This window comes from Lissotriton helveticus, chromosome 2_1 (genome assembly GCF_964261635.1).
Source record: "Lissotriton helveticus chromosome 2_1, aLisHel1.1, whole genome shotgun sequence".
NCBI classification, from domain to species: Eukaryota; Metazoa; Chordata; class Amphibia; order Caudata; family Salamandridae; genus Lissotriton; species Lissotriton helveticus.
Window position 1 is genome coordinate 876895184 of NC_136059.1, and position 16712 is coordinate 876911895.

General features: G+C 43.2%; 1 protein-coding gene across 1 annotated transcript in view; it reads left to right on the top strand.

The window, feature by feature from the left end:
- SLC12A2 (solute carrier family 12 member 2) overlaps nucleotides 1-16712 on the top strand; it is a 439949-nt gene that overhangs the window by 344184 nt on the left and 79053 nt on the right. Inside the window, exons 20-21 of the mRNA XM_078675608.1 lie at nucleotides 7169-7309; nucleotides 10980-11027. Of these exons, the coding sequence (XP_078531734.1) occupies nucleotides 7169-7309; nucleotides 10980-11027 (189 nt within the window). The remainder of the gene's footprint in view (nucleotides 1-7168; nucleotides 7310-10979; nucleotides 11028-16712) is intronic.

The window sequence follows — 16712 nt, forward strand, 5'->3', positions numbered from 1 at the left end:
GTAGCAGTCAGCTTACACTGTGTAACCAACTATGAGAGGTAGGACCGATTAGGTGGAAGCCAAGTTACATATTAGAATGTACGAGGTAACAGCAGTGTAGTCTAGGCGTAGAAAGTGGCTGGGTGCAGTTTACATGACAGAGCGAAGTGAATGAGGTAGTAATAATCAGTACAATATCGTGACGTAGCTTACATCGGAAACCCAACAAATAAATAAATGCGGTAGCGGACAGTGAATGATGGGGATAGAGGTGAGAGATGTGCAGCTTGCCGCAACGGACAGTGAATGATGGGGATAGAGGTGAGATATGTGCAGCTTGCCGCAGTAAATATAACAAATATAAGTACAACAAATGTGTATACTAGAGTAGAAAACAAAATAGAAAAATAAAATAAAATAAAAATAAAAGATCCAATACTGCAATACAAGGCAGATACTTAATTACAGTGTTTAGATACAGAGCTATGTAGATAGTCAGTTCTTAGGGTCTGGGCAAGCAGTGAGAGTGACTAGTCCATGATGGCCGCCGAAGAAGGTGAAATAATAGTCAAATATGGCCGCCAAATAGGGGGGATATATCCGATAGTCCTCTGTCAGTTGTTGTTGCTTTACGACCAAGGAAGGGCTATTTCAGTTTCTATTTGAGCAAGCCCAGCTCTGACTTGTTGGGAGGGAGTCTTATCTCTGTTTTGGTGGTCTTGTCTTGTGTGGAGGAGTCAAGCTGGGGAGCCTTGTGGGCGTCGAAGGTAAAGGAGGGAGATTTATTACTACAGCTTTATGGCCCCAGCCATTTTGAACAAAGGGAGGAAGGCAAAAGTGTACAATACCTTCTTGTAGAACTTCTTGGCCTGTATTATGATGTTGCCCGCAAAGTGGCGCAAGGTGAAGCATTTATTGGAGGTGTAGACAAAGATAACACCAGGAACAGAGCTAAAATGTTGCAAAGTTGCAAAGTCTTTGTGCTTTTATGTTATTTCTGCACAGTAGTTATGATGTTAATAGCAGCGTTTTGCAGGCATCAGGGATCTTGCCTGAGTGTGCCCATCTGCGCTGTTTATCCATTTCTTGCCAGCGAGACCCCTCCTTTGCAGGTCTGCTCCCCGGGTCTCAGTAACAGCCGGTGGTCCGCAGGTTCGCGTTGTCCGGGTCAGAGGCTTCTTTCAGCAACAGTCTGCAGCGCCGCGTGAGTTGTCAGGGGATGCGACTTAGTCGTCTCGCGGCAGCAACTAGCCCCAGCTCGCTAACCTCCCAGCCAGCTCCAATGCCTGCTTGCAGTCCGGCGAGAGGAGGATGCCGCACGAGAGACCAGACCCCGATCTTCCCAGCAGGGGACAATCCGGTGAGAGGCACGCCTCATCAGCGCACACCGATCTCAGCGCCGGGACTCGCAGCTGGACGGAGGTTCCTAGTCGCTCCGCTCAGCGTCCCAGCGCCCATAGGCAGCAGCAAGCAGCGCCTCACCGTGCCTCCAGACTCCAGGCGCCAAGAATGCCGTCCCGTCAGGCACTCTCCGGGCGCCCGCTCCGCAGCCCGGTATTCTCGGGCAATGTCAGGCAGCAGGCTGCGCTTCTCCTCAGACCCCGGGCTGCACGATGGCAGCTGCAGCCCCGGTAGGCAGACTCCAGGCGCCCGCCTCGCGACCGGTGTTCTCAGGCGGTGGCAGGCAGCGCTTCTCCCTAGTCCCCGGGCTGTACGATGGCAGCTGCAGCCCCAGTATGCAGTCTCCTGGTGGCCCGCGCTGACAGGCAGTCCTTCACGTCGTGTATTCACGCCCGCATCCGCAGCAGGCTCTCTCCCACCGTCCAGGGCTCCGCCGACAGCTCCGATGCTCCGGTGAGAGTTGCAGGGGTCCAGTCGCCAAGGATTGCAGGTATGTGATATCCAGCTCCTTTTGAAATCCAGTTACTCGTTAGTCATCCAGTTACTTGTCAAGCTCCAGTTACTTGTATTTTCCCAATGACGACGAGTGCTATCCGGGATAATTCCATGAAAGGGATCCCTAGCACTAGGAGCACCGGAGGAGAGCTCCTACCAGGCGGCCATCTTGGAAAAAATCTTGTTGATTTCCCTATAGAAATACGTGAGTCACATTGTTGTCCATTCTGCTTTATCGCCACGATTCTGATTTTTATTTTTTCCAGCGACATTTCTTAAAGCTTAGCTTTGTAGCAATGTTAGTCTTTGAGATTTTGATGATGACTCTTCATCTACTGGACCATATGCAGGTTTTTTCATAGCATGGTGATTTACTTTATTGTAATTCACACTTTAGTGTGCATGTTTTTCTAAGTGGTTGCTGGAAACTCGCCTCCCAGAATGAACGGCTTCATTCTGGGTCTCACTGTTATGATACTAGGGCAGCCAGTTTCTGTAGTGTGGCCAACTACTTCAACAGCAGTGTCCTCTTTCTTTTTTGTCGCAAATGTTTCAAGGATAGGGAATTCAAATAGAGTAGTGCTTAATACTTAATTACAGCTATTAAAGGTTTTTTTATGTGCTAGCTAAGGTTGTACAATCCTAAATGAAAGATTAATCCAGAGTATCTCAAGTGAACCTCCAATGCCCCTTTGCGGAGGTTCAGAGCAGCTTTTAATTTCTCACCTCATAAAATGCTTGCTCGAAGAAATGCTTAATGTTACCTCAGTTTGCCAAGTCCTATCATGTGCAGGGTTTTAAATAAAAGAAATTCTTGGTATTACTTCCCTGTAAGTTCAATTTTTCTCGTAATTATATTTGAAATCATGCACTTCAGACTACATTTTAATGCAGGAAGCCTTTATCTTTTTCTGTAAGATCAAACCTTTCTGTAGCTGTTGTTTCTATATGTGGTGTGGGAAATCGGCAGATGTGCATAACTTGCACTAGGTTTTCTCCAGTTTTAGGCCTGACGTTAGGGTTGTTTTATGTTTTTTAAATGTACTTGTACATTTACATTGGTTAGGGCCTGCAGCTCTCAACACTGCTACTCATGTCTCGACAGCTGCGCACATAATTTAGCTATTTCTTATTTTTTTTGTTACAAAAACATCTCAAATGACTGCCCATGCATTGACATGCAAGAGCACCTACCTTTCAATACTTTTTACTTGATTTAAACCCAATTCAAAGTTGCCCGCGTATGCATCTGCATGGGTATGCAAGAGTGGCCATCTTTAAATGGTTTTATAAAGGTAAAAAAATAATCAGAGGACTGGTCCATACATGTGCACATAAAGGTGGCCACATTTTAATTATTTTAAATTAGTTTACTTTGGAAAGCACTTCCAGATGGTCGACATGCAATTAAAGGATTGATCAGGATGTGACTGAGTAGAATAGTCTACTCCCATTATGCGGTTTTCCTATATGGCAGTTGTTCTCTTAAGAAATTATCAAAACACATTGTTTCTCCAGTGGTTGACATCGGCACAAGACATGGAGGGCTGAGTTTGCTGGAGTCGGCTGTTGTGCCCGGTGATTAATCGCTTGATAGTATATAGCATGGGCTTCAAGCATGACTGGGTACTTCCCGGCATTCTTCTATGTAAAATTTGCTGTAGTTGTGGTGTGAAAGGGACAAGAGAGTGTATTTTAATACATTGTCAACCTTCAAGTTGAGGACGATGTCCATGGAGAACATCTATTGCTTTAGCATTTGGCTAAAAAAAGTACTGTTCAAGACCGCTGTTGCTCATTTTGAAACGGTGGTTTAGTTTATCTTGGCACTGATGGCAATTCTTGGTACTTGTTTACTGCAATGCAGAAATACCTGTGGAAGTTTGGCATCCAAAGAAGTCTTTCATTATTTACTGAAGAAACCTGTCCCTGGTGTTCTTACGACATCCTCTGAAAGCCATAATGGTTGAATTGTAATAGCTGCCAGCATGTTGTAAGAACTGTTCCACAAGACTTTACCTCTTTGGATTGAATCGTTTTAGAAACTGAAAATACATGGTTGCACAAAAGGTTTTTTTGCAGTTCATACTTGATTTCTGCTTAATCTTTCATATAGAGGATCACTAATTCTAGCTTTCGAATTTGTATCAAGTCCGACCTAAACCTTATTGTTAGTGACTGCCTCTTAGACTCATCCTGCCGCTAAACAGCTTGAAAGTGATATTTCATAACACTAGAGGGAAGGGAATTTGGGTACTCGTTGAAAGTTAGAAGTGCGAAATACCGATGAGTGTTCTAAAATTTGGGTTGTCTGTTTTTGTGTTCATCAGCCGAAAGCTGCTGCCCGCTGAGGCTGTTCACAGATATGAGTACTTCGGAAGATGGCTGATGTATGGCTTTGCCTCTTAATGAGAGAAGAGATTGCCATACGCCCCATGATGTGACTTGATTTATATATTTAAGTGGCATTATTTGGTCCTGCCAACTGAGTCCAGCTGAAAGATGCAAGCACTAGAGTGGACAGTATGATTTTGGTCACTGCTGATCAGGTTTAGGTTAAATATTATGGCATTAGTCGGACTTTCATTTTAGGGTGAGGTCTTCCAATGAATTTCTTGGTGATTTCATTGTTTAAAAAAAAAAGCAAATATTCTCCTCAGTTTGAGAGCACGCCTTATGAACATCAGATACCTTGTTGGCAGAATTCCACGCAGTACACCGGTATGAAGAACTTGCAACTCAAAACAAATGGCTCAGAAATTAACAGTGGAATATTGTGCATGGAGACAAATTATTTTGAAGAACACATCTTAAAATACTGTCCCAGTGGGAAAATGCCTCTTTGGACTACACAAAGCATTAATATGCTCATCTTTAATAATGTGGAAAAAGAAAACTCTTTCCCTGCCTATCTGAAATATTGACCCATAGTAAAAGATTAAATCACTTATTGGTATTTAGTGCACTTCTTTCAGACTCTAGGCAGAGAGGAAAAGACTATGAAAAGAGTGCCAATGGTATCCAAGCACAAGGGGTGCCATAGGTTAAATGTCCCTAGAAATCTGTGCCAGAAAAAATTAACTCCTTTTAACTGTAGTTGCGTTAATGGCTGCGAGCCATGCGTGGAAGTGAAAAACATGGAATAATGTGCCACCAAGATCTTTTCAATAAACCACGTATATACTCCCGCCACATTAATTTTTTTTCTTATTAATAATACCGACCTGGTGGTATACCAGCAGAGATATTGACCACACATTAACTATTATAATTTTTTTAATAATACTTTAATAATACTGACTTGGTTATATACCAGCAGAGATAGTGACCTCTTAACTACATACAAAATGCCTTATGGGCATTTGCTACTGGTTTGTAATATGGTGAAAACCCAGGGTCCGTCCATTCAAGTCAAATGATTCAAACATGGCAGGGCCTTATTAACCTCCCAACCTTCTCAGGTCGGTAATTGAAGTGCTAGTAAATAGGATAAAAGTGCCCCTACCGTTTACACTGCTTACAGATGCCAAAACTGTGGCAGCCAGCACTATTTTAAAAACAAATTGTTACATAGTTTACCTTGAAGTGCACCCCCAAGATTAGTGGAAGTATAAAATACACTCACAATTCAAAATAACTTTTATTGCTAGGAACGACTCCATTACATCTGACTGTTGTCCCCAACATGGAGTCTGTTTCTCACCTACAAAATCTCTGGGCCTCACTATGAGCACCCTGGTTAACTGATATGCTGATTCCACACTGAGCATTACCGGTACCGCATAGTGCCTTCTTTCCTAAGTACAGTATTACCACATTGTTAACTCCGGTCTTGCAGAATTAACGTGAATTCGCAATTGAAATTTGAGACTCCCCTGGTGAATAAAGAATAACTAGGGGGTCGGTAACTCCAGTTATGCAGGCACGGGTAATTCCTCGTGCTCTTCTAGGTGTCCCTCAGATATTTTGGTTACTTACGTAGTCCAAAATCTCCGGGGGAAACATGCATGTGAGCGAGCCTTGCACAGGCCCCAACGGGAATCGTTAGCCACTCCTAATGAAGCACCAAGTTGAACTCTGTGTAGTCAAGGCTACATTTTTTTCCTTGCCACCGCTCTGTTGGGCTTCAAATATCTGGAACTTAAATGGTATGTAAGCTGGATTTTAGAATACTGCTGTTATGAAGTATTTACATTATACTGTCTTTCGCAGTAAACAAGTCGGAACACTTTAACAGAGTTTCTTTAACTTATATTGCACAACTGCTCACCAAGCTACAACTCGGAGGAAAAAAAAGTTAATATTAATCCCATAGGCGAAACGTAATGCATTTACTAATACTTATTTGTAGTCTGGTGCTAATGCAACTCCGATTGCCACCCCTTTTTTTGGTGTTGGTTTCACACAATGGATATTTAAGAATCCAACAGCCTCACATCTCTACCCCTCCAAGCGTTCCTATCCAGGGGTGATGCAGCTAAAGTGTTAAATTGATTTAACTACCACAAAGCTCTCAGTGAAAGCAGAAATGCCCCAGTTGAGAGAGTTGACCTAGCAAGACTGCTTATTTCCAGTGCGGTGTCCTTGAGTCTGTTTAGAGAGCCTGAATACCATGGACCTTGCGGAAGCCACATATGTGATACAGGGTGCATATATTTCGTTAGGGGCAAGATCATGAACCGGACATCTTTTAAGAGGTTATCAAAATGGGAGCACTTTTCTTGATCAACACCTGATGCAACCTTTTTTGTAGCCTGAATAATTGCCTGGGGTGGATCGGCAAAAAGTTAGTAGGCCACGTTGGGGTTATCTCATCAAGTTTTTTGTTTGCAATTACTAGAGCAGTCTGTTAAAGGCACAGCTCATTGTTTTTGGTTGAACAATCTCAGAATTTGAATTGTCTAAAGTCGCAACAAATGGTTGGAGAAACATAGGCAGGTTTATCCTGTGCTTCTTTTGGAGAAGTTATGCTTATTTATCTTTAGCTCCCAGCAAAGTAAATACTGAAGTAAGTTGGAGGATATTATGAAGACTGATGAATTATAGGCCTTCGTGTCACTTCGCTTATTCTGAGACCTTTCTTATCCTCTAGATTGCTAGCAGCAAAGGAGTGTGAGAATCAAACTCATGTCCTTCTCTAGAATGTGTTGCACAACTGTGTGAATGTCAGGTTATCTAAAAATTCAGTGAGCTTATGTATGAATTTTACAGATTGCTTGTAAATGTTAATATCATGTGTTATTTGAGATTAAAATATGCCATTTTAAATAATAAACTTTTGTTCTACTTGCAGAAGAACTGTTATCATCTCAGGAAAAGTCTCCAAGCTCCAAAGATGTAGTTGTGTCCATAAACTACAGCAAGAAAGCAGAAGCCGAGGCCTCTAAACCTTTCTCTTCATTATCTGCTGACAAAAGTCCTGTCATGCAAAAAGGTACTGTAATGAAAAACACATTCGTCATAGCCTTGATAATTTATGAATTAGAAGTAAAATATAATGCTAAATGTGTCACGAGATATGTAGCATTATTGGACACTCTTCTTGCAGCCACCTTATCAAAGTTGAGAATAGATTCCTAAGACAAATTCTGGGTCTCACCAAGCCCCCCCAGTACTCCGTTAATCCCCTTGTGGTTGGATTTAGGTTTAAGGCCGATGAAGTTGCCTTGAGACCCCTAACTTTCTGGCGTAGGCTGTGGGTGACCCCGGAATTGGCAGAATATCAGGCAGAAACTAAAGAACTACTAGGTCTTCCAGGGGTAGAGAAAAAAATTGCTTTCTTTGCACATATAAGGGAAGAGTGCAGAAGGATAGGCAAACCAACCCTCGGGAGTATCCCTGAAGAAGGTTGTTCCGTAGTCTCACATGTTGAATTGGTGAGAACTTGTCGATCACACAAATTGGAAGTTATCCATGAATTCTGACCTAGGTGTTCTGACAGTAGAATTCCTTGCTGTGAAAGATGAGTATAAAATAGAATCCTTTCTGGATGATATCCTCCCGTTCCCAGCTAGAAAACTATACCTTCAGTTTAGATTCAGTACCCTTCCTCTGCGGGCCTTTACTTTCAAATGGTCCGTAACGGCCCAACGTGGGTGTCCTGCCTGTAACCATCAGGAGAAGTCGGAGCTGCTGCTTTATTTTTCTGTCCAGGTTACAAATCGAAAAGACAGTGCTGGCTCATTCAGCTGTGTAGGAACATGGGGTTTGTGCATTGCCAGGAGGCACTTAGAATTCTGAAGTATGATACCTCCAAGCCAGTTGTCTTTGCAGTCTACCGTTTTTCAAATGCTATGTGGCGTAGGCGCTGGGCTTTTTTAGAAAAAGATAAAAAAGATAACAATAACCATCCCAGTTGTTTGCGTTTGGATTTCTTCTATTGCCCATAATAAGGAGAGAGGGATATTTGTTATCATTTTATAATTCTTTTAGACTTCTTAATCACAAGATGATCATTTTTAATTGAGATATTTGATGTGTAACCCCTTGTCAACATATTTTTATTTGCAATGATTTTATTGAATTTCCTGCGCATTGGCTGGTTCCTGCAATAGACCCGTCCGCCATTGTACCCATGCTTGTGTTTCCACTTCCCGTTGTATTGCACTTGCATTTTTCTGAATCTATTGGTTTAATCTGCTAGCCTGTGCAGCCAAACTTCTCTTGCACCCAAAGTTGTTACACATTGAATTTTATTTCTCCAGCGTTGTCTTTTAAACATACATTGTCATGATTTTGATTGTATTGTATGTATACTTTTATGGTCTTAATGACCGAAATAAAGCTTTGTGAAGTGAAATAGCATTATTGTTAGTGGTGATTTGCAAAATGAATCGGAATACCATTGCAGATATTGGTTAGCCTTACTCAATATCACATTTTTTAGCCTATTTAGAAGGCCAGCCTTCACAACCTTATTTGCTGGAGTGAAAGATTACACGCTAGGCCTGCCCGTGCGAATGGGCTTTGATAAGGGGTGACAATGCTGTGCACTTGATGGAACACTTTATTGTGAGCCAGATGTTTTAGGTTGTCTCCTATTCGCGTGGGCACAGTGGGAGAGATTGGGAACGAGTTCCTTATTGAGCAGTGATGTGTTAACATCGTAAACTTGCTGGACTGTAGCCACCGCCATTGACCACCACCATTTCACTCTCACTATGTTTTGTCTTGTTATATTTTAGCCAGACTTCATGTTCGTAGGGTATGTGTTGTCTGTCCTGCCTAAATTAAAAGTAGTCTTTCTTCGTCAGCTGTCACTTACAAATCGCCTGAAATGTCAAACATTCCAAGAATAGTGCCCTTGCAGTAATTTATCGTTGAACCCTGTTGTTTTTGTGTGTTCTTTTATTACCTTCATGTAAAAAAATATATATATAACATTCACAAGGAACCTCAAATGTTTTTGTAGTTTGGGAAGTAATTTCCAACCCTATTTGTGTGTGGTACAAATGAAGCAAATCTGTGGCTAAGATATAGCATGGTAAAGGGTTATAAGGTTAGGTCTTCTGTAAGGAGCTACGTTAAGCTTCTCTATAAATCAAATAGCTCCACAGTGTTCCTGAACAATTAAAGAGTGACGATTTTCAACAAAGAGGCTGTGTAGGAAGGGAAACCAGTTTGAGCGTGCTTATCCTTTTGGGCATGAGTTCACTGTCTTAAACCCTTCAATGGCTGCATGTACCACGAGCCATTTATGGCCAGGCGTGACCTATGTTGTTAAATGTCGCCCAATGACTCAAGAAAAGACTGCCTGATGTCACTGGAGAGGGGAAACACCTTGGTAAGAAAAATAATTTGCAGCTCGAGTAACTCTTAGAGAACAAATAGCTGCTGTGTATTTTTGCCCCAAAAACCACGTCTCGGGTACAAAACAAATAACTTATCTGTCTTCGCCCGAATCATCTGGCTCCACACCTTTTACAAAAAAATAAATAAATAGCAGGTCACGCCACAGAAGGGTTTTTTTCAGCTTTGGGTCCCTGTGGAAGTTAACTGAACTGAAATTGGTGGCCTAATCGATTAAAAAAATAAAGAGAAAAACTTTTGTTCTCTTCTTGCAGATTTATATTCAATAATACTGAATCAAAAATGAACTGGTAAAACAAGCCCCTTTGCATAATTAGGAAAAAACAATTTTCAGTGCGATATGTTGACGTACTGCTACATGCACAGCAACATTTGTGGAAGGTTACTGTGCAGCTGTATTACCAGCCCATTTTACAAATGAAAAAATTGAATGACAAATGTAGATTTAAAAAACTTACACGTTCCTGAAACTTTGACCGTGTCTCTTCTTGCAGTGCTTTTCCGTCATGGAAAAATAGAATCTTGTCCCTGTGTAAAGTTGTTAACCCCTATTTATTTATAAGAAACCTTTAATACTCTATGGCCATTAAAGATACGATTTGTATTCTGATAAACAGGTTCTCATGGGTTGAATAGTGAGGCTATATCTGGCAGGTTGGTAGCGTTTGATTTGGAGCATGTACAGCGGCTTACTATGTGTTGAAGTTAGTGTTTTTTTAGTTTACTCTGTTGGCTGAAATGCTCCAAAGGCTATATTTTTCTACGGTTTTAATTAACCAAAAACACACTTGAGCCAACGTTATAAATTGTATAGACTTTAGCAAGGACCGCTCCTGTTAATGAAGATGTGATTTGTAAAATGCCCTTCTATGGGAAGTTCTGGACTTTGTGACGTAGATAATCTTTAGTTTTTGGTGCTTATCCCAAAAGCCACAGTTTTATGTGTATTTCTTATGTCCAAGCAACGTGTGATTATAGGGTTAGTGAACTACTTGGCTACAGAGTTACTTAAAACCATATAACTGATTATAAAATGGCAGTATATTGGAACTAGATGATAGACATATTTATCCATTTCCCCCAAAGTTTTTCTCTGAAGTGTAGCACATTCTCGCAATTCCCAAAAAGCATAGCCCAATCCTTTAATGCCTATTTAGTTTCATCTGTACACTGAGCATATTGAGGGTAGTGCCTTTTCCATACAACACCTTATTTGAACCTGTACATTATTTATTATTTAACTAATTGTATCAGCCACCAACTAACCATTATTTTGTTTTCTAAACCTAATCCAGATGAGGAAGACGATGGAAAGACTCCAAATCAACCACTCTTAAAAAAAGGCAGGCATTCTCCATCTTTTTATTTTAATCCATTTTATTCCAATTGTCTTATGTTCGAATTGCTTCATCCTTTTATTTGTACCATAATGTGCATCGTTTGTGACCAATGAAGACAATGGGTGCTCAATTTAAATGCTAATCTGTACGATTTGGTTGATTTGTTTCCTTCTGTATAACTGATACTTGATCTTCTTCTCTGCTATTTTTTTCTCTGGACCTTTGTTCGCTCCTACTTCAACTCTTGTATTCTAAAGTTAGACTGCCTATGTGTCCCGCTCCTTGCATTCGGTTTTCATTCTCATGTTCCTTAGTATTTATCCTGTATGGTGTGATAAATCAATCAGATGAATTGTAGTTACTTTTGTTTCAGTGTGGCATGTATAGAGTTTTTTAAATGTATTATTTCTTCCTTTCTTCATTCAGATTGCTTACCCAATTGTCACGTGGCTTACTCTTCCTAATGGACTCTTTCCATTTTGGGTTCAGTAGTTCTTAGCTCCCCCCGCACCCTCAATCTGCACCCCAGTTATGGAATGCTCAAGCTCTACCTCGCCCACTACTAAACAACATTCAACCCTTTAACAAAGTCTGACTTCTGTATAGTATGCACCTACCCTTTATCACTCACACTGGAGACACCAAAGTGCATAGAGGCAAAGTCCATATGGCTACAAATGCACTCATATTAGATATGCTGGCACCGTGCACACGCAGACATCACAAAAATCACCCATGCAAACCCCACATTAGATAGTATAGGTACAGCACTCGTTTGGGCAGGTTAGATCATAATTGCAGCATTCTTACTGTACGTATATACCCCTCTCAGATAATATAGGTGTATATTGGAGGCATTTTTATAGCACAGCCAAAACCATGTGGTTTTGTGTATCTGTGCATGTAACTACACAAAGGCATGAACAGATGGGAAAAGGAACGTATTTGAAAGGTTACATTGAATAAATGAACTGGTACCTTAACAAGGCGGGCAGTGATATTTAATGTATGTCTTCAGAAAGGGCATTCCACAGTTTGAGAGCAAGATTTGGAAGTTTGTTAAACGTTTTGAAAGCAGCTGGTCTGGAGGTTTTAAGGAGGAGATGTTTTACTCCTTGTTGGCCAAAAGCATCATGCAGAGTGTTTCTGTGTAGGAAAATCTTCTGGTGGAGACATAAGACTTTGTATTTCATTTAAAGGACTTTAAATTGTATTCTCAGGTCAGTACAGATCAGTGAAAGAGAAGGGGAGAATTACCTGTTCCAAGTTTCTCAGTGTTATCACTAAACATTTTGCCAAAATAAAGGGCGGCGTCAAAGGATAGTGTGACTTTGGTCAAGCATATGAGGATGTTGGTTTCACCAGAGCTTAATAAACATGTGCAAATTCCTCAGGTTAAATGGATGCCATTATCCTCCTTAGTAAACTGAGCTGCCAATTCAGTTTTTATTAATTTAGTGTTGTGTGTGTGCATGTCTAAAGTAGTCAATAGCCTGGACTTTTCCCTTGCAGCAAGGATTGATATAATTCCATGCTGTTCCAAACAAATGCTCTAGCAAAAAAGATTTCCTGATAGTGTTTACCTGAAGTAGCAAGCATTGCCTCATAGACTGTTTTAATCTAAGGAAAACGTTGCAAATCAGCTTTCAAGACTGCAAAGGAAGCTTTTCACACTGCTGACATCCTTCATGAAGGACACTCGTAGGTTCAACTGGAGTTCTCCAGATATTGATACATTCTTACTCTACTGCCTTCTGAGAACCAAGCCCTCAGTATCTCCAATTGGAGGTTAGAAATAGTGAGGGATGTTTAGCTGTGAGGAAGTCAATACCTCTATAGAAAAGTATTCAATCTTGAGGATTCAATCCGTGCAAACTGGAAAGTCAGTTAATAGATTCCTCTGGAAGTTAAAGGCACTTGAAGCAGTGTTGTGATCAACAAAATCTTTGTGCCTTACTTCTAGTAAACCAGGTGAAATGGTGACTGGTCATAGTGATGTCATTTCATACACGTGCTTGCTTAATTATTCTCCATCATCTTGTTGGGAATCTGTTGTGACTTTAAATGGGAGTAAACAAAGATCACTTGAAATAAAGAGTCTAACCTGAATTGATGACAAATAACAAGACGACCTGACTTGTAGAAAGTGCTGTCATGCGCACTGATCTACTAATTTCCAACTACTACTCTGGCTTTGGAATCCAGGAGGATTGATGCTTTTGGCTTGCACATGTTTGCTTCCGCCAGTCTAGCACTATGGTCTGTATATGCAGTTTGCCTGCTGGGCTGGTGTACATATGACCTATGAGACATGGCAAGCAAGATCTTACCATCTGTCCTGAATGATCTTAAGGCCTCTTTGACCCAGATAATACATGATAGACAAAATGTGGCCACCTGTTATCCTTTTTTAGTGGCGTGTGGATACAATCCAGAGGATTCTCCGATAATGTACAGGCCTCTCTAATGGACATGTTCCATTTGGGTCCTGCCTTTTCAGGGGGAAGACAAACTCCACATTGGAATGCTTTAAAGACAGCAGAGCTACAGCATGCTCCTTGAGGTTGTTGACTCCTGCCAGTTTCCGCATCAGTTCTGAAAGTTTAAAGGCAATTTCAAAGTGCTGACATATAAACTGCTTTCCCAGCAGTGATGCATCAGACAGCCCAGACCTTTAAAGGCCGTGGACACTAGTCTGTTGGGCACCATGCGCAGCCAGCAGGGTCAATAGTCCAGTTCTTTGTCCCCTGCTACAGTGGTCAATACACCTCTTAGTGGTGTATGTCCAACAAATAGTGCAGGAGTAAACACTTTGCTCCAGGTTGGTGATTCATCAGGTCCAACAGATGGGTTGTACAGATTGTTCAAAATCGCTACTATTTCTCTCATACCATACAAAATTTCAGACAAGCACTGGTATATCCTGTTACAAGAGTTGCACCTTTTGCTCTCCCAGGGTTCAATTGAGAGGGTACCGTATGCAAAGAGGCGAGTGTTGTTGCTCTTGCTATTTCCTTGTTCAAGAATACAATAGGGACTTAAGACTTTTGTAGATCTAAGGCCCCTCAATGCCTTGCTGTAGAAGGATATAAATATATATAAAAAGCTCACATTGGGCAAAATCATATCTATTCTGTCTGGGAAACTGGTTTTACTGGGCTTCAAGAACTTGTATTTTCATATTTCTGACCTGTTGTCCTACAGATGTAATCTGGAGTTTAAGGTAGGCCAGTAGCATTTTCAGTTTGCCATTCTCCCCTTCTTACACTCCATCGCCCCTCAGGTGCTCACAAAGGTGAAGGAAGTGGTTGATGCCTATCTTTAGAGGTCTGGGATACCTGTATTCCCATACCTCGAGGCAGGCAGGCTCAGTGTAGTCAGTGTGGATTACCTGTGGATGACGTCTGACCTAGTGACATCATTGTGGTTCACTAAAAACGACTCTAAAGCCCACCTGATTCCTTTGTAGAGCCTTCCATTTATTGAGGTGATACTGGATATAGTGGGGTGTAGTGAGTGTCCTCCGCCACAACAAGTCTAACACTTTGGCTATGATCCTGATGTTTTAAACTCTCTCACGGAGCCCATTGAGAGTGGCTCTGAGGCTTCTTAGCCTCTCAGCCTCCAGCATCCTACTTTTCAGTTATGCCAGGAAGCACGAGCTCTGCATTGGCACTTAAGGTTTCATTGGGCCCAGCAATATTACTGACATCATCTAGGTCTCCGAGAAGGCTCAAGGGTTGCAATGCTGGCTGTAGGAACCCAATTGGTTCAGTAAGAGGCCCCTCTTCCTTCCTTACCCAGAGCGGACGGTGATGATATAAGTGTTGCTGCTGGGCAGAGAAGGTCCTCTGGGGAAGGTGGAGATTAGATGGCCCTGGTCCCTGGCAAAGGGCCAGCTACACCTCAGTCTGCTGGAGCTCCAGACCATTCATCTAGCACTCAATGCCCTCCTACTGTCCATCAATGGGAGGCTGGTGCAGGTTATGATAAACCATGCCCCTGCCATATGGCACTGCAACACGTAGTGTGGAGTGGGCTCCTGTGCCAGGAGGTTTGGTCTCTGGAGAGGGTTGAATTGAGCGGACACACAGCACCTGGCAGATAAGTGGTGTAACACAAAAAGATGGACGGAATGTTGAACATTGTCAAATATTCACCCCCAGTCACAGATCTGGGTTTAATCCATCTTTTTGCTCACCACGCCACCCCAGTTCAGACATAGCAATATGCAAATCAGTCTTGACCCTGTGCCTCATGAGAACAGTCCAGACCGAACTGCCAGGCCATGTCTTCCTGAACAGAAATCAAGCATCCTAGGACCGGTTTCGGGCTTGCAGCCCTCATCAGTCTGGATAGCTTGACTCCAGTGGCGTAGTGAGCACTGGACCCACGACTGGGCAGTCTCGGTCAGGTTGACGCTGCGGCTTCTGGGGCTGATGGCCTCCTGCATCCTTCTGGTGCATCACGCCAGGTGGCGGATGCGGTCTCTGCAGTGGGACCTGAAGTTTCAGTGGGCCCAGCATCAGGGCAACCTGTCCGACCACGTCCTGATCTCGGAGGGCACTGTGAGGCAATTGCAGTGGTGGCTCACGGACCACGATTGAGTCAGCGGCAGATCCCTCTCCCTACCCCAACCGGAGCACCTAGTTGTGACGGATGCGTCCCTCCTGGGTTGGGGGGGGCCACATGGGAGAGGCAGAGATCAGAGGTCTCTGGTCTCCAGCGGAGTCCCGGCTCCACATCAACCTTCTGGAGCTGCAGGCGATCAAGCTTGAACTGAAAGCCTTCCTTCCCTCTGTCCGGGCATGTGTAGTGCAGGTGTTCACGGACAACACCGCCATGTGGTACTGCAACAAACAGGGCGGAGTGGGGTCGTGGACCCTTTGTCAGGAGGCTCTGCACCTCTGGCAATGGCTGGAACACCAGGGCGTGTCCCTGGTGGTTCAACACCTGGCTGGTTCCCTGAACGCCAGTGCGGACGTACTCAGCCGTCTGTGCATGATGGATAATGAATGGCGTCTGAACTCTGACGTGGCGCAAGGTCTCGTTCAGCAGTGGGGAAAGCCTTGGTTAGATCTATTCGCCACCGAAGAGAACGCGCAATGTCATCAGTTCTGCGCGTTCGAATTTCCAAGGCGGCACTCGCTCGGAGACGCTTTTCGTCGCGAGTGGAGCGGCGGTCTGTTTTACGCTCTTCCGCCTATACCACTTCTGCCCAGAGTGCTGAAGAAGATAAGGCGCGACCGGGCCCAAGTCATCCTTGTCGCTCCGGACTGGGCATGAAGATACTGGTATCCCGAGCTACTCAGCATGTCAGCCGATCCCCCGATTCGTCTGCCTCTTCAGGAGGACCGTCTGTCGCAGCAGCAGGGGATGGTCCTCCACCCGAACCTGTCCAGTCTCCACCTCCAGGCGTGGAGATTGAGCGGCGACAGTTGAAGCCATTTGACTTGCCTCCTGAAGTCTGTGATGTCATTCTGGCAGCCAGGCGTCCCTCCACAAATCGCTATACGCCTGCAGGTGGAACAAATTTGTGGCATGGTGCACAGCAAAGGCTGTGGATCCCCGTTCTGCCCCCCTTTCAGAGGTTCTCCTCTTTCTTCTTTCTCTTTCCCAGCAGGGCTCTGCTCTGGGCTCTCTGAAGGGTTACCTCTCGGCCATTTCTGCCTTCTTAAGGCTTCCTGA